General features: G+C 45.4%; 1 protein-coding gene across 1 annotated transcript in view; it reads left to right on the top strand.

Annotated features, from left to right (window-relative positions):
* SHANK1 (SH3 and multiple ankyrin repeat domains 1) overlaps positions 1–18,482 on the top strand; it is a 1,748,119-nt gene that overhangs the window by 1,210,643 nt on the left and 518,994 nt on the right. The window contains exon 17 of the mRNA XM_085616131.1: positions 3,014–3,149. Within this exon, the coding sequence (XP_085472257.1) occupies positions 3,014–3,149 (136 nt within the window). The remainder of the gene's footprint in view (positions 1–3,013; positions 3,150–18,482) is intronic.

Here is an 18,482-nt window from a genome sequence, read left to right as displayed (position 1 = left end):
GTCATTGTGCATATCTGTAGGAAGGTGTGCATGTTTGTGTGTAAGAGTAGAGATTTTTCTGGGTAGTTCTTTGTGTGGATGCCTAATCGATTTTAGTTTTTACTATTTATTATTATTCATTTAGGCTCCTAGTTAAGTGTCTTTCAATTAAAACATAGTGTTTAAATTCAGAGGCAAAATTGCCTGTTTGAACTTTTTTTCTTTTAGGTATAAATATTTTCTTTCCAAAAACGCTATAAATAAAAAATGCATTTTTAACATTGGTTTAACTTTTAAAGTTCCACTACTCACTTTTTGTAGACATTGAATAGTCCTGAATACAACTTTAACAGCTAATAGGTAACACTTGGCTTCTGCCATCTTTTGTCTTCTTGTTATGCTTGAACACGTTTCAAGTGAAAGAGCCATGTTATATTGAGTACAGTGGCATGAGAAATGTCAACTACTTTAGCCACTGGTACTTGCTTTTTGTGCGATGTGATCTTAGATCCTTTCGGAGAGCTTACTCAAGAGCATTCTTAGGGCTTACTACCTATGTCTCCATCTTCATGGCTTTTCCCACAACAGTCCACTTCATGAGCCATGATTGGCAAACATCAAGGTACCAGATGACGTGTGCTTAATGTATCACATCACCCTATGATCATCTTTTGTTGTAGGGTGCATGTGACTGAAACCTCCTATTTGTCTTCCATAGATCACCATTTCAAATCAAGGGTAGCTAGTCTCCTTCTGTGCCTCTTTCCCAAGTGTAGTGCACTGTAGTTACAATGTCGCAGATGTGTTGCCTGGAAAAGAGGCTCACTGCTTCATTCATAGCCTTTAAGGAACACAATCGGCTTGGTACTATGATAAGGCATTTAAGTTACAACAGAAAACTCAGGAAAATCCTCACTTAAGAAATGGACGCAGGCAGATGTGATGTCTGTGAGAGGATGACCGTTTCTAACATCAGAACAGACCTGTTCAAATTTTACTTCATAGTCATTTTTATGCTGAAAAATGTTCAGTAGTTTGTATTTCATGTGATGCCTAAAATCTAATTGTCAGTACTAGTACTGAGCATGGAGTAAGTCCTCAGCTGCTTGTTTGCCAATGTGGAACACAAACACTGTTCGTGATCTTTTTTTGATAGTGTTGTCATCAGAACTCAATGTGCGTGCGTTGACCCAGCTGTGGCTGGAGTACTGAGACCATGTCACCAGCATCAAGATGAATCCATGATGGGGGATCTGGGGTCTTCAGTGATTTCTGGTCTCACCAGGATTCAAGAAGCACCATTGTTAGGAGTTTTTTAATTGCACAATCTAATGCATGGTTGACTGTGAGTCCACACCTTCTTGATTCTAAGGTCTACACATGGGTCACATGTGGGCAAGCTCAATAGTGTTCAGCGCTCCCTTTGTAATGTTACATTATTACCCTTGATGAGAGTTCCTAACTGTTACCTTGATGGCCACTAATTATAACTGAACTGCCTGAGGAGCTGAGCATACAACTCTCCCTTTTTTCAAAAATCCCATGTGGGCTGGCACTTGTTAACTAGAGCTGATTGTCCAAATGGCTAATAGTGATAATTTGAGAAGCTGTCTATTGGGATACCAGGGTAGAAAAACGTTTTGCCATTGTTGCAATTTGTGTATATCATATTTCAGGGGCAGCATTAGGCTCTCTTATAATATAATTTGCCAGAAATCTAGGACACAGATTTAGTTTAGTAATCCAAAATTGTATTCGAACAGAGTGAAACAGTTTCTGTGCATAACAAACATTTAACATTTAGGCAATCGAAAGCCCTTGCCACGAGTCTAGGGAACATGACTTACGTTTCCTCCAGCCAGCATTCTGTAGTAGGTGGTAGCAACTTCCTGAATGCTATAAAATGTACTTGTAAGCCAAAAGAATAATGTATCTTCCCAAAAACCTCTACAATCAACTTAATGTATTCATTCATGTGCAATAACATTGAGATGTGAGTGATACAGACTTGACTTTACCAGTTCTGAATCTTTCACCTTTTCAGTATGCTATCATCATGGACCCAACTTCATCTGAATTGTAAAACAAGGCAGGCTTGCATTTCCAGTGCACACATTTTTATTCTGTCAGCATGTTTTGACCATGGGCCCCAAAAAAACAACAATTTGGACATAGATTGAAGCCATGAATATACATGAGTTTTCCTTTCTTGTAAAGTTTCTGTAACTGTGTGAAAGTGCTTTTTTGATGTGCTTGGTGGCTTCTAAGAATTCCATGTAGTGTGATTGGAAAGCCTTGTGTTTTTCCTCTAAATTAGGCCCTGTATTGAGGTCATAGATAACTCTGGCTCAGAGGGTAAACATGTCTGTGACCAAGGGGAATGGTGAATCTAAGGGCAAGAGGTCAATGACAAGAAAAACATCCTATTTCTTGAGATGGTTAAGTTGTCAAAAGTGGATGTCCTCTCAATTTTTATTTTTTTTAAACATTTTATTGTGTTTTTGATATTTTAGTGTTGTTACAAACATTTGCCACATGAATCTGCAGGCGATACACAAGAGATACAATAGTATATCTGCGGCATTTCATGCCTTAAAAAAATTAGCAAGCATCAGGGAATAATCAATGGTATGCTTAGGAACTGGAAGCTACCCCTGTGGGAGGTGTTGCCTCATGTTATCGAACCCAGAAGAAGAATTTCGTACTGGTAACTTGGGAAGCAAATACTGGGATGGATGATGAGGGGGAGGGGGAGGACGGGTGTATGTTTATTTCGCACTGGTGATGAGGAATGCATGCTCTGGCAAAGGAAAGTGCACTATGTCATTGCAGTGCACTAAACAGTGGTAGAAGCACTTATGAGTTTAGGAAGGGAGGTCCTCATAGTAGAGATAGATCATCCCCAAATGGATGCCCTCTCATAGAGACGAGAGAGCATCAGGTGGGTATTTCTGAAAGAAATGTTCTTGATGTTTAGAAGAAAAAGTACTACAACAGCACAGCATGCCTCAGCGTCAATGCTCTTCCTTTCCAGGTAAATGGGCAGAATGTGGTGAAGGTGGGACATCGACAGGTGGTGAACATGATCCGACAGGGTGGAAACAACCTTATGGTCAAAGTTGTCATGGTGACCAGAAACCCAGAAATGGAAGAGGCCATGAGGAAAAAGGGTAAGGTATTCTGCTTCACTTGTGTCTTTGTGTTATGACCGTCTCTCCGAAAGAAGACCTAGGTTTGCCTTGCTCACACACCTGGGGCCAGCAGAAAAAAGATGTATCTTTAGAAAGCCATTGAGAATCCCAAAGATGTCAAAAGGACATAGTTAAACATGGAGGAGAAGACGCCTAACCTTTGTAAGTTAGAAGAGAAAGTAAGTTAGTGAAAGAAGGAAGTACATAGTTAGCATTTTGAACACAAAGTGAGTTAAAGGAAAGCATTTGAATAATAGGATAGTTTATCAGTGCTTTTTTCAAATTTGCACATAACAAAGTAGCAATGATAGGCTTCAGAAGAGGCATGTTTGGAGTATTAGCCGGTTAGCCCTGCTTTACAGAGCCTGAGTTATATATGGCTGCAGGGCCTGATGAGATGCCTTGTAGGGTACTAAAGACAGCAAAATGTCAGAAAATACACCTGTGGTGCTGCTCTACAAATGGGAGGGCAGGCAGAAGAATGCGAACAGGTTAGTTTGTTTGGCACCAGTTGAAATACCCAATAAAGAAGGAGTATCTAAGTACTTTGAGAAGAACACTTTACAATATCTAGAGGACCTTGGTTTCATCCTATATTTATTTCTGGTATGGTTGCCATCTAGCTTCATTTTTTTATTAGGACACCATGTTTCTAGACTTTCATTTGACATCCTAATGTGTGCTGGGAGTTGGCGCGATTGAATCTGTTGGACTGATCTACCTGAGAACGATGATTTGTACTAGAAGTAACCAGGACTAGAAACATATTCTTGACAAAATGGAGCTAGGTGGCAATCCCAGTGTTAGGGCCCTCAGTTTTATTGAGACCAGCTTTGTGGCTGGACACCTGTGTCTGACTGAGGCTGTCACTATCTTTGACACTGGGGCTTTGACTTGGTGCTGTTGTCTGGTGCTGTCAGTTAGACAGTGGGGTTCTGTGTTGCTGTAGGGTGTCTGAGGCTGTCAGCTTCTATGAAAAGAGGGTTCTGGTCTTCTGTCAGTGCCTGGGGCTGAGGGCTTCACTGAAAATTGTGTTCTGTCTAGCAGCAGGTATCTGAAGACCACTGTTTAGATGACAGTATAATTCTGTCAACTGCCGGTTGTGGGCAGGAATAAAACATGTTCGAGGCATGTGTGCTGTAAATACACATGCTGTGTATGCTCCTGCCAGCTAGTGTAGGGTCCGGGTGTTTGCAAGTTGTTTTTCTTTGAGAAGATTTTTTGTGTCACGAGGTAAGGTGACTCCTTTCGGTGATAGTGCACATGGGCATCCGCTCCATTGTTAGATTGTTTTCTTTCTAACAAAAAACTATGCAAAATCCTTGGGTCTGTTTAAAACAGAAGTGAAGAAACTGTGTGGTGAAACGCTACTGAAAATGCCACAAACTATAGCACACAGACTTGGCTGTGGGAAATTCCATTTTCAGGACGAAATCCTTCACTCACCAAAGGTGACATGCTTCATCATATGGGATTCTCCTCACAAAGGAAACACCTAGTTCCTTTGCGGGCTACAACCCCCTCTCTGAGAGGGAGGAGCTCAGGGATGTTTTAAGTATCTGCTCTATCAGGATATTCTAAATCCACATTTGATTAGAAATAGTGTGAGCGAGGGCGCAGCGCAAAGAAAATGTATAATGTGAGAAGAGTGAAACTTAAAACTAGCTAGTGAGCGCAAAATATATTATTTATTCAAGTGCACCCACTGCCAGGATTAAAAACAGTTCACCAGCGGTATGGATTTAAACCTTATTTGGTGGAAAGTGGTAGTCAACATGTTTCAGCCGAGATGCCCCTCCATTGGACAAGGCTTTCGTCAGGACCTATGTGGATGCTGCTGCTTAAGTGCTCAAGTGAATAAACAAAAAAGGATACAAGAAACAGACATGTTCATGGTTCGTCTGCTTCGTAAGGTAACTCTACCTAATGGGAACAGAACCAAATCAAATTTGAACAACCTATAAGAAAGTGCTATAACTGGTGGCTTTAATACTTATATTCAATCTGTGAGACTGAAACAACAAAGAAAAGCTCTTACCCGCTACTGCTGGGTAAGGGACTCCACCTCAACCTGGCGACAGCTCAGGAAGGGGGCACCGCTCTAGAAAGGAAAAACGGTGCATGTGTCATTCACACAACATGTGCTACCCAGAGCCTATTTGTAGTATTCCTAATTTGTGGAGCTAAGCTAGACATGAAATCGGGAGCAAAATTAAAAAAGGAACCTGATGGGGTACACAGGCCCACTCTGGAGTCTAGCGATGATATAATATCATAGGTAAGACCCTCTAGACATAACCATATAAACCAACCCACAAAGTTTGGCCTCACTATCTGTAGAACTCTTAGAGAACTACCCCTAGGCAAGGAAAATATCAAGAGAAAAATCTGCATCTTGCTTGAAAGATCTAATCATCTTAGACATTTTAAAAGACCGTGGGGGACATTGGATACAGATCACTTAGTCCAGAAGTAGGAACCTATGTTCATTTTCTACAAGATGGCGGCCATACTATTTACCAAGCTATGACTATGTAGTCCACTTTCTATGTTACTTTTTTGTTCACGTGTCACGCACCAAGTAAAGTGTATTTATTGTGCAAGTGAGACAATTGTATTTACCGGTGATCAAGGCGGTTTTCACCGAAACGCGTTGGGTATTGCTGCGGCTTTGATTTCATGGAATAAATTCTTCCAAAGCTCCGTGACTGTGCAGTAATTTTTTCGGAAGGAGTGCAGAAGTACTTTTGGTACATTGGAACTGGATTTATAGACAGGGATACCTCGGACCCTGACTCGCACCGCCGCTAAGTGTCCCAGCATTTTCTGAGGAGGTGGAAAGGTATATATATAAACATATATACACACATATATATATATAGAGAGAGAGATATAGATATATATATTATACATATATAAACACGCATTAGGATACAGTTTACCCATATTTTACATTTTCTTTTTTCTTTTAAAATAAAACATATATTGCAACATTTCCAAGACATAGAGAAATGTACTCTGAAATTTTTTGAACACAGCCTTTATTTTTAAGGAAAAAGGTAAGGTAATAGCAGTCAGATTAGCCCAGAAGGCTGCATATAGGAAGGACATAAAAAACTGTCACGTGCCTTTAAGATCTCAAGGACCTCCAGGCTTCCATCATGCCCCACAGGTGACCGTTAGGTCAGTTCTTTTTTCCGGCTCCTTCTGTGAGGATCCTAGAGCATTCATATCGTTAGTTAGTGAATTCCTCTCACTAATTGATTTTGTGAAGTTAACTTTTTTGACTTTATTCGACTTCTTTTAGTACTAGCAGTACTATTCCACAATTTTTTCTGACTTTCCTGCTATTTTTTTTTGTCAGTCATGCCAGCCTTGTTTAATAAGGGTCCCTCTTGTAGGAAGAAAATGGCAAAATCCGACCCACACTCGATCTGTATTGTGTGCTTACCATCCTCACACAGACCTGACAAGTGCTACTACTGCCAGCAGTTCTCCAGAAGAACCCTTCGCGAAAGGGAGAAGATCAAACTGCTTGCCATTCCTCTGTGGAACCCGAAGGCGCACCAGGGCGAGGGTGTTACCCAAAGAAAGCCTGGAGAGCCTTTGAATAGGCCTACATCTGTGCCCTTGTCGTTCCAACACCAGGGAAGACTGGATATGGGGGAGACGACTCCTGGGCGCCTGTGTTTGGCAAAGACCGAGAGCAGCGGACCCCAGCGTCACGTTTACGGGAGGACGACCTCTGTGACTTATATTTGTGCTTAGCTGTCTCCAAACGACGTCCGGGGGAACGACCCTGTGAGTGGGCCCGATCCTGAGAACGGCGGCGTGAAGGAGCAGGACCGGACATCCGAGCGGCCAGCAGTTTCATACGACCCTCCCTTAGGGACATTGGTTCTTTCGTCAGGCATATATAAAGACACATATGCAGCCTAAATACCAATTTAGGCTAAAGTATGCCAATATTGCATTGTATTTTTCATTTAAAATAAAACATATATTGCAACATTTCCAAGACATAGAGAAATATACTCCTAACTTTTCTGAACACAGCCTTTATTTTTAAGGAAAAAGGCAAGGTAATAGCAGGCAGATTAGCCCAGAAGGCTGCATATAGGAAGCACATAAAAAAAAAACTGTTGCGTGCCTTTAAGACCTCCAGGACCTCCAGGCTCCCATCATGCCCCACAGGTGACAGTTGGGTCAGTTCTTTTTTCCGGCTCCTTCTGTGAGGATCTTAGAGCACTGAGATCGTTAGTTCGTGAAGTTTTTTTACTTCATTCGACTTGTTTTAGAACTAGCAGTACTATTCCACAATTTTTTCTGACTTTCCTGCTATTTTTTTTGTCAGACATGCCAGCCTTGTCCCTCTTGTGAGAAGAAAATGGCAAAATCCAACCCACACAGTCGGTCTGTATTGTGTGCTTACCATCCTCACAGAGACCTGACAAGTGCTACTACTGCCAGCAGTTCTCCTGAAGAACCCTTCGCGAAAGGGAGAAGATCAAACTGCTTGCCATGCAGGAGAGAGAAAAGGAATCTACAAGTGGCCTGGAAAGAAATCCTTCTAAAGAGCCCTCCTCAAAAGTAATGTCTAATCATAAGAAATCGGGTGGGGGGGTAAAAAGAAGACATCGGTCGGATTCGGTGTCAGGGAAAAGACCATTGTTGAAAATACCCCTATGCTTACCGTCAGCTTCTAAGTCATCGACAGGAAGACCTTTATCACAGTCGATGCCGAAAGACCTATCTCCGTCGAAGCAGACGACGCCAGGCATGGCAAGTAAGTTTAAATATAGACATGCGCCAGCTTCTCAGCGGCCGGCGTTGACCCTCCCCCGTCGACGGACCAGGTCCGCTTCACCTACGACGGCGCAGTGGAGACGCTCAAAGTCAAAGACACACCATCGACATGGGCGTTCGCCGTCAAAGTCCCCGGTGACGACGTAGAGGACACCTCCGAGGTCGAAGACGCCACTGATGTCGAAGACGCCGCCGCCGGCAAGTCTTGTTGACAGACACTCTGCTGCATCATCACGATGGCTGGGTGGATTCAATCGTCTTCAAGAAGATCGCCCTTGAGACCTCTGTCCCCACCAGCTAAGAGACAGAGAATGTCTCGGTCACCAGCACCGACGTAGAGGGATCCTTCGACGCTGAGGGAAATTCAAGAGCTGGAAACTCAGGATCCAATGTCTAAAAGGATGACATCGAGGAGTGCTTCATTCTTCCCGGGCCTGAGAGTTGTTCAAATTACGCCAGAGGGTTCCCCGGCTGAAGAATAGCATACACCTCTGATCAATGTATTCCCGAGATCGCTGAGGAGTGTGAAGGAGTGGAGAGTGCCAAGACGTAGTCCAGGGTGTGACTACTCTCAAATATATTCTCCCTCTCGCAAGTGTGCCAACCTACACCAGCCACAAGGTTGCCTCAGAGATCTCCAGCTACAAGGACCTACAAGGAAACATTGATCACAGTCATCTCTTAGGCCAGTGGTTCCCAAACTGTGCGGCGTGGCTCCCTGCGGTGCTGTCAAACCTAGCCAGAGGAGTTGCGCACCAAGCACTTTACAGCATTTAATGTTGAAGGGTCTGTTTGCTTCAGTTAAACTAATTAGACTTAAACGCATGATGTAGATGATTTGTAAGTGACATGCCTAAAGCTGTAAACGTAGTGCTTAATTGATGGCATGTCGAGGGAGATGACCTCCATATTTCACTGGATCCCCATATTCCAACACTCCCAAAGTAAGCGGAAGATGCCTGATTTATTAGACCTGTTATTAGTTTCGTTTTATTCCAAATGCATTTTACACCATTGCAAGTTATCTGGAAAGTACAGTTATCCTGTCTATTAAACACACTAAGTGTTATTAAGTATTGACATTTGTACTTGAATCATAGGTACTTCCAGTACACATTTCTTTCAGTACACACACATTTCCAGACAGGCCTGCTCTCAGCTTGAGCACAGGGAAGTAAAACACCATATACGGTATAATGCCAACATTTGGAAGCAAGAATGAGGGACGTTAAAAAAAAATCTGAGAAATGTATTTTACTTGCATTGATTTGGAGGCAATTTTACGGAGGAGACAGCAAAAATATAGCTGTATGTGGCTTAAAAAATCGTGAGTCACCCAGTTGAGACAAGTGTGGTGGCCCGTATGACATAGGTAGAAATGGAAGTGCATGCAAATATTCTTCAAGCGCAGAAACACTTTGACAATGGGGCCTACATGCATATGGGTGCTATCTAGCACTGTAGGTGGGATAAAACAGTTTGATAGGGTACTCTAAAAAAGGCATGGGGAAAGAAGTGTAACTAGGAATATTTCGTTAGAGGCACCGCCTTAGTAATACGATTATAATACCTTCATCAGCTTCATCCCAATTATTTTCAGGGGGAAAAATGCGAGTACGCCCGAGGCCAGGCTTTCATCCCCCCACCCTTCCAAAAAAGTAACAGTGGGGAGCCCGGGGCAATGGCCAATGGGTCAAGGGAGTCGCGGGGCGAAAAGGTTTGGGAACCACTGTCGTAGGCACTCCCAGTCTAGATCCCAACAGTCTCATATGCCAAGACCTCGAGAGTGGAGACGCAGGTCTCCATCATGGTCTATCAATTCTTCCAGATCTTTGGTGGCAGACTATTTTCCTACCTTATCTTCTACTCCTCCCTGACATCATGACATTTAATGAGATCCTTTGTAGAGGGGCTGCGAAACTCAACATTGAAATGCTTTCCTCGACTCCAACGACGTCTGTCATATTCAGGACCCTCCGTCACAGTTCGTCCACTAGACCTTTGCTCCCTTTGGTTCCTGGGCTACTAGAACCAGTGCCTCATACCTTTCTAACTCCTGCGTCAATTGGAGCAGCGCCACCACGCATAATCAAGAAATGCAGTGCCCCAGAACAGGATTCACTGTTCCTAAGGTCTGATCCTCCACCGGATTCTGTCATAGTGTCAGCAGCAAGAAAAGCGCACATGGGGGCTTCCTCCTCTGCAGTCCCTCCTGATAAAGATAACAAATCCATGGACTCCATCGATAAGAGGATATGTAATACCTCTGCCTCTTACATGAAAGTTGCTAGCGCTTCCACACTCTTGGGTCGATATGACCATTCATTGTGGGACTCACTTTCAATGTTTACTTTCAAAATTACCTAAAGAAGATCAACAGGATTTTCAAGAGATCCTGCATGAAGGAGGGCTCTTAGTGAACCAGATCATAAGTGCAGCAGCTGATGCATCAGATCTGGCAGCTCGGCTATTCACATGGCATCTGTGCTAGGCAATCCTCCTGGCTGAGACTCATGGGCTTGAAATCGGAGGCCCAACACAGAATTCTTAACCTTCCCTTCAATGGGACCTCTCTTTTTGATCTCATGCATGACGATGAGATGTCCAGAATGAAGTCAGAACTGGACACCTTGAAGGCTGTCGGTCTGTAGAAAAGGACGGACTTCAGGTGTCGATATCGTCCTTATGACCGCCGCCAATACTAGCAGAGGGTTCAAGCCCCTCACTGGCCATCGCACCAACTTCATGCGAGATCGCACTATCATCAGCGTCGACCTGGACGTGGATAAGGAACCTCCAGACAAACAACCCTTTTGGCAAAACAACAGCCAAAACAGTGAGTGCTTACTTTCCCCAGCTCTGTTACCCACTCCCGGGGGGGTAGTATAATGTTTCACTTGGACGAGTGGCTCAAAATATCACAGGACAACTGGGTACTCAATATTGTGCGGAATGGGTACTTAATCGAATATATACATTTACTACCCATGCTGAACATCGCATCCTTTTACAACACGGTCGTTACAACGACCGCATTGTTACAAAGCAATGCATTACATCGCAAGTCATTTCAAACACTTGCTATTCCTACTCCAGTTTGTGCAACAGCAGGGAAGGTGTTGTATTGTAAATCCAACACCTTCTGTACCCTACAGCAAGTTGTTGTAACGACTTGCGATGTAATGGTTCGCCTTGTAACAAAGCAGTCGTTGTAACGACTGCGTTGTAATAGCATGCGATGTATAGGATGTCATCTAAAGGCTGTTTCCCACTCAATCAGATTTAAATCCTCTCCACCTGCACTACCCCCTAGGAGATCTTCAGTACATCAGCTAAAGCTGCTTTGAGCAGAGGTCTCCATCTTGCTACTAAAACTGGCCATCGAAAAAGTTCCCTGGCTACAACATTGACAGGGGATTTATTCCGTTATTTCTTGGTTCCAAAAAAAGGTCCAAATAAGGAGTACAGGCCCATACTCGATCTCAGACTCCTAAACAAATTAAGTCTCAGAGAGAGATTCAGGATGTTGCCACTGCACCAAATTGTTCCACAAATCCATCAAGGAGACTGGATGTGCTCCATAGACATTCAGGACGCTTAGTTTTACATTCCAATTTCTTGAAAGCACCGGAAATTTTTACAATTCAAGATAGAGTCAGAGCACTTCCAGTACAAAGAAATCCCTTTCGGACTCAAATCAGCTCCCCGCACTTTTTCAAAATGCACGGCGGCTGTAGTGGCCTTCCTGCAAAAGATCTTCGTCTATCCTTATCCAGACGACTGGCTGCTCAAGAGTGCCTCTCGCAGTCTCCTGCAAGAACATCTACAATACTGCATTAAACTCTTAAATCAGTTGGGTCTGTGTGTCAACTTCAAGAAGTCTATTCTCAATCCAACTTAGAGGGCCCACTACTTGGGCGCACCCTAGACTCCGCAATCGCAAGGGAGAGACTATCATCAGTACTCCACAAATGTCGTACTTGCCTCCGCACACCTCATTCCACGGCCAGACAGGTAGCCTCTGCTGGGCTTGATGGCATCTTGCATATTCTTTGTCCCCAATGCCAGGCTACAGATGAGACCGTTACAACAGGCATTAGAGGATCAGTGATCTCAAGTCTCCAACCGCTGGGAGGACAACATAACTCTTTCTCACGCAAGTCTCAATAAGATGGTGGATGCAGAGTCCTCATTTCTTGAAAGGAGTCCCCTTCCACCATGAACTCCTTAATCAAACACTCGTCACAGATGCGTCCCTCCAAGGCTGGGGAGCTCACATGGGACCTCTTTAGATTCAGGGGATGTGGTCAGAAAAGGAGAAAACCTACCACATCAACATGTTGGAACTAAGAGCTGTACATCTGGCTCTCAAAGCTTTCTATCCCTCCATAAAGTCACGTTCCCTGTTGGTTCAGAGGTACAATACCACAACTATGTACTACCTGAATAAACAGGGAGGGACTAGATCCAGACCCCTATCTCTGGAGGCTCAAGTGCTTTGGAAATGGCTACTGGCGACAAACCTGTCCAAATCAGCAATTCACCTCCCAGGTACCCTCAATGTGCACATGGACGACCTAAGCCGCAACTTCATCAAAGCGCACGACTGTGTGCTAAAAGACGAGGTAACACACAACATTTTTCAGAGAGGGAGTTACATAGACATCGATCTATTTGCAGATGTGGCAAACGCAAAATGCCGCGCCTTGCATCCAGGTACCATCAAACAGGTTCCAGAGGGATCGATTGGTCAGAGAAATGAATCTATGCTTTTCCACCAGTCCCTCTCATACCACTGGTGATCAACAAACTCTATAGAGCCAGGACCGAGATGATCCTGATCACGCCAGAGTGGCCTCACCAGTGGTGGTATCCAGACCTTCTGCATCTTTCCAAGATGCCACACAGGAGATTGCCATCCGGATCTGTTAACTATGTTCGGAGGGAAGGTCTTTCATTCCAACCTTTCATCACTGAGATTGACAGCATGGCTCCTGATTTCCTCCAATATGGTAATCTAGGCCTCTCGCAAGACGGTATGCAGATTTTGAAGGAAGCAAGAAGGCTTTCTACGAGGAAATCATACGCTTTCAAATTGAAGTGTTTCTATCTGTGGTGTCAGCTAACGGACATAATCCCATTCTTGGCCAGGAACAGCTTATTCTCTCATACCTTTTATACTTGGCTAAAGCAGGCTTACAGTTTTTTTCTGTTAAAGTACATCTAGCGGCAATTACAGCTTATAGAAAGTCCCCTACTCAGGCCTCTTTCTTTCAAATGCCAGTTGTTAAAGACTTCCTGGAAGGGCTAAGAGGGTCTACCCTCCAATTCGATCACCTTCCCCTCCCTGGGAACTTAATATAGTCCTCTCTAAATTAATGGGATCGCCCTTTGAACCCATTTACAAAGCCTCTCTGCAGCACCTATCTTGGAAGACCGCCTTCCTGGTGGCTATTACCCGTGCTCGTAGGGTGAGTGAGATTCAGGCTCTATGTTCTCTTTTTCCAAGCCAACAGAGTGGTTCTGAGAACACACCCTAGTTTCCTAATGAAGGTGATATCGGACTTTCATATCAATCAGTCAGTTACTGTACCCACATTGTTTCTGAATCCAACTACTTCCCTTGAGAGGGCGTTTCATTCACTTGATCTAAAAAGGGTTCTATAATTCTACCTTGCTAGAATGTAGGTCATAAGAAAGTCAGACCGTCTCTGTGTGAACTAAACAGTCCATCGCTAGATGGATAGTATTTTGTATCACCTTATCATATCAGTTAGCTAACAAACAGCTCCTGGGCAGGTCAAAAGCTCATTCCACAAGAAGTAAAGCTGCCACTACGGCCCTTCTTAGGAATGTACCCATTAAAGAGATATGTAAAGCGGCTACATGGCGTTCAGTTCACACCCTTGCTCTCCATTGCTGCGTAAATTCTGATACCCAGGCGGAGGCCCGGTTTGGGCAAGGTCCTTGTAGAATTTGTTTGGTTAATATGTTTGTCTGGTTAAGAGAGTATCTGCTATATTGGTGTGCGTCCTCGGGATTCTGGGAATGGTCTTGCTTCTCTATTCAGTGCTTATAACTATTGGTGAGTATCCCCTGGAAGAAAAGGATAAGTTACTTACCTGTAATCCTAGTTCTCACCATGAGTATACTCATTAAAGTCGTAAGCCACCCTCCCTCCTCCCCGGACGAATACCATGTTTTATGATAGTACTCTATTTCCTGATGATCACTATACAATACAATACTTTGTTAAAAAGATCTGACCTAACTGTCACCTGTGGGGCATGATGGGAGCCTGGAGGTCTTAAAGGCGATCGAACCCACCCTGCCATCAGTGATGATACAGCCGAGCGTCTGTGAACAAGACTTGCAGTCGGCGGCGTTATCGACGTCAAAGCCTTCGACGTCAGTGGTTTCTTTGACCTCGGAGGTGTCTTCTACGTCGGCACCGGGTACTTCGACGTCAAACGCTAATGTCGGTGATGTGTCTTTGACTTTGAGCGTCTACACTCCGCTGTCGTAGGTGAAGCGGACCTGGACCATCGACAAGGGAGAGTCAACATCGGCCGCTGAGAAGCTGACGCATGTCTAGATTTAGACTTACTTGCCATGCCTGGCGTCGTCTACTTTGACGGCGATAGGTCTTTCGGTGTCGACTGTGATAAAGGTCTTTCTGTCGATGACTTAGAAGCTGACGGTGAGCACAGGGGTATTTTCGACATTGATCTTTTCCCCTACGCTGAATCTGACCGATGTCTTCTTTCCCCCACCCGCTCGATTTCTTATGCTCAGACCTTACTTGATAGGAGGGCTCTTTAGAAGGATGTCTTTCCAGGCCACTTGTAGATTCCTTTCCTCTCTCCTGCATGGCATGCAGTTTGATCTTCTCCCTTTCGTGAAGGGTTCTTCTGGAGAACTGCTGGCAGTAGTAGCACTTGTCAGGTCTGTGTGAGGATGGTAAGCACACAATACAGACCGACTGTGTGGGTTGGATTTTGCCATTTTCTTCTCACAAGAGGGACAAGGCTGGCATGTCTGACAAACAAAAATAGCAGGAAAGTCAGAAAAAATTGTGGAATAGTACTGCTAGTTCTAAAACAAGTCGAATGAAGTAAAAAAACTTCACAAAATCAATTAGTGAAAGCAATTCACGAACTAACGATCTCAGTGCTCTAAGATCCTCACAGAAGGAGCCGGAAAAAAGAACTGACCCAACTGTCACCTGTGGGGCATGATGGGAGCCTGGAGGTCCTGGAGGTCTTAAAGGCACGCAACAGTTTTTTTTTATGTGCTTCCTATATGCAGCCTTCTGGGCTAATCTGCCTGCTATTACCTTGCCTTTTTCCTTAAAAATAAAGGCTGTGTTCAGAAAAGTTAGGAGTATATTTCTCTATGTCTTGGAAATGTTGCAATATATGTTTATTTTAAATGAAAAATACAATGCAATATTGGCATACTTTAGCCTAATTTGGTATTTAAGCTGCATATGTGTCTTTATATATGCCTGACGATAAAACCAATGTCCCTAAGGGAGGGTTGTATGAAACTGCTGGCCGCCCGGATGTCCGGTCCTGCTCCTTCACGCCGCCGTTCTCAGGATCGGGCCCACTCACAGGGTCGTTCCCCCGGACGTCGTTTGGAGACAGCTAAGCACAAATATAAGTCACAGAGGTCGTCCTCCCGTAAACGTGACGCTGGGGCCCGCTGCTCTCGGTGTTTGCCAAACACAGGCGCCCAGGAGTCGTCTCCCCCATATCCAGTCTTCCCTGGTGTCGGAACGACAAGGGCCCTGATGTAGGCCTATTCAAAGGCTCTCCAGGCTTTCTTTGGGTAACACCCTCGCCCTGGTGCGCCTTCGGGTTCCACAGAGGAGGAAGGCACTCATGTCGGAGCTTCGCCGGCGGATTCGTCCTCGGCGCCAGCTGCGTGCATCGACTCCGGTTCCGGAATCGATACGACGTCTACGGGACACTGCCCGGAAGGGCATCCCAGTCGTCCGTCCAGCCCGCCCGTCCAGTCAACGCATAGCCCGGTGCGGCTTCCTGCGCTGATGTCGGCTACGGCGCCAAGTTCAATGCCCTGTGGATCTCCTTCCTCCCCGCTGGTGGAGGTCGAGTCGCCATCCATCCGTGCCCGGATCGACTCCCCTCTGGAGGTTCTCGACGTCGAGTCGACGCCGTCTCTGCGGCTCCTCTGATATAGGAGGATGGGCTCTCTGGGCTCACCGTGCCCAGGGTCATTTCAGAGCCCCTTGGTGCAGGTGCCTAGTGTTCCTTGGCCTTTGGATCAACCCCAGGGTGCTCCTCCTTTATTCTCTAGTGGACGAGTTAGCCTTCAACTGTCCCCTACCGACGGTTTGTTGTCGCCTCCCAGAATGGCGACAGAGGCTAGCGTGGCTTTCGTGAGGGCTATTCGCAGGACTGTGGATATTCTCCGCTTGCAGCCCCCTGGGGTTTCCCTACCCACTGATCCTTTACTGGATCTCCTCCACATGGAGCCTGTGGACGTGGAGCCTTTGCTGCCCCTTGGTGGGTCTTTGTTTGATATCATGCTTGGTACCTGTGTACGGCCCTCCTCTGGTGACCCTGTTGATTGAGCCATTGCTCGCCCGCATCGCCCGACCCCAGACGATCCAGTCTGCTTGTCCCTTCACTCTAGAGCTCAGGGTCTGGTTGTCCAGGCGGCTTTCACCTTGCAGCCTTCTTTCGTTCTGCTGTTGCTCCCTCCCACTAAGGAGTCTTGGTGGCTGAAGACTTGTGGGCCCCACATTTTTTCCTCTCGCAGTGCGGGCATCCGTGCCTTAAACACGTCTTGCGTGTTCACACGTGCTTCCTTTGCCCTTTTGGATATGGTTGAGCTCTTTCTTCCCTCTCTCCCAGAAGGGCCCCGAGCTGACTTGCATCGTCTTATTCTTGATGGCCGGGGAATGGCACAATTTTCCATTCGATCGGCTCTGGACGCTACCGTCTCTGTTGGTAGAGCAGTGGCCCGGTCGGTTGCTTTGTACCGCCATGCATGGCTGCGAAATAGTCGTTTTCCAGTCAAAGTTCGGGACGCTCTTCGAGATCTGCCATTCAATGGTGTGGACCTTTTTGACTGTCACGCTGAATCGGCGGTCTCCCGCCTCATGTCGGGTCTCCCATGAGTTGCTGGCCCTTGCGGCCTGGCTTTCTCGACCTTGTGGCCTGTCTTTGTCACATGTTGTGTGACTTTATGTTGCTTTTACTTGATAGGCAGAGTTTCCTTCTTTGTTTTGGACCCTGGGTTCATGACGTAATTCCCAGATGGTCTGGGTGGATGCTCCGCCATGTTTGCCTATGTTCGGTACAGCTGGTCAGCTGGTTCTGCTTCTTTTCAGTCCTCTGTCTGTGAGCTTGGCTCCAGAGGAAGCCCCCTAGCCGGGGTTAAGGCTTTTTCTTTGTGGGGTATTTGCTGGCTGTTGTGCAGCTACCTTCCTCCAAGGTAGGCTTGCTACGTTCCTGTGGAGTATTCCTAACAGAGGTTCTTCTGTGGATCACTCTGTCTTCTCTTTCTGCTGTATACGACCCACAGGTTTGCTTGTACCGGTAGTGCACCCTGTTATAATTTGCTATCATAGGGTGTTTGAGTTCTTTTTCCCGCTTCTGCGGTGCTAGTTCTACACTCCCCTCTTCGGGATGGGTAATGATTTTTCGTACTTCAGCCCTGTCTGGACTTGTCTTAGGTGGTGGCATCTTCACAATGTATGTCTATGCTGTACATTGCCTTGTGCCCTCGATTTCTGGGCACTTCCCCAACAGTGTGCTCTGCAGCTAAATGGAAAAGATTTATTATTATATTGTAATAGCCAAACTATTTATCAATTAGATGCATCTATACAACAAATTGTTTGTGATTTCTTGAATCTACAATGTTCAGGCCAAGCCTAGACCTCGATACGCTTACACCATGCAGCTGTGGCTCTCTATCTTCAAAACAGGCAACACTTAACTTTATTCAAAGTACTAGTGATTACAGCTTTCATGGAAGACCTTAAAAGAGTGATACCACCAAACGTTCCACCTTCACCAGCTTAGAAACATAATATTGTATCTGAAAGAGGCAATTAGTTATAGATTCCTTACCTTAGAATTACCCCCAGGCGTCAGACTGGATCCGGAGACTTTTTCGTCAGCAGTACCCCTGCGCGTCAAAAGGTAGCATTGTGGTCGCCGGGATGACATCGCGGTAGCTACTTAGATGCCGCCCTCCTGCGCTGACGTCAGTTCTTTCTTTTTCTGGCTCCAGCCAGCGAAGACCTGGAGAGAGCGGTACCTCAAGTCACTTTTTAACTGACTATTGGTGATTTTGACAACGCCATTTCGAGCCTTCGACTCCAGGTGCACGTTAGGGATGCCTGGTTTCAAAGCTTGCGGTTCCTGCCGAAAATTGATATCGGTGAGGGATCCACATCGCGTGTGCCTATAGTGTCTGGAACGCGACCCCAAGTCGTGTTCTGACTGCTGGACCATGAAACCGAAGTCT

Source organism: Triturus cristatus, chromosome 7 (assembly GCF_964204655.1).
Source record: "Triturus cristatus chromosome 7, aTriCri1.1, whole genome shotgun sequence".
Taxonomy (NCBI): Eukaryota; Metazoa; Chordata; class Amphibia; order Caudata; family Salamandridae; genus Triturus; species Triturus cristatus.
This window is presented reverse-complemented; position numbering and strand designations above follow the sequence as displayed.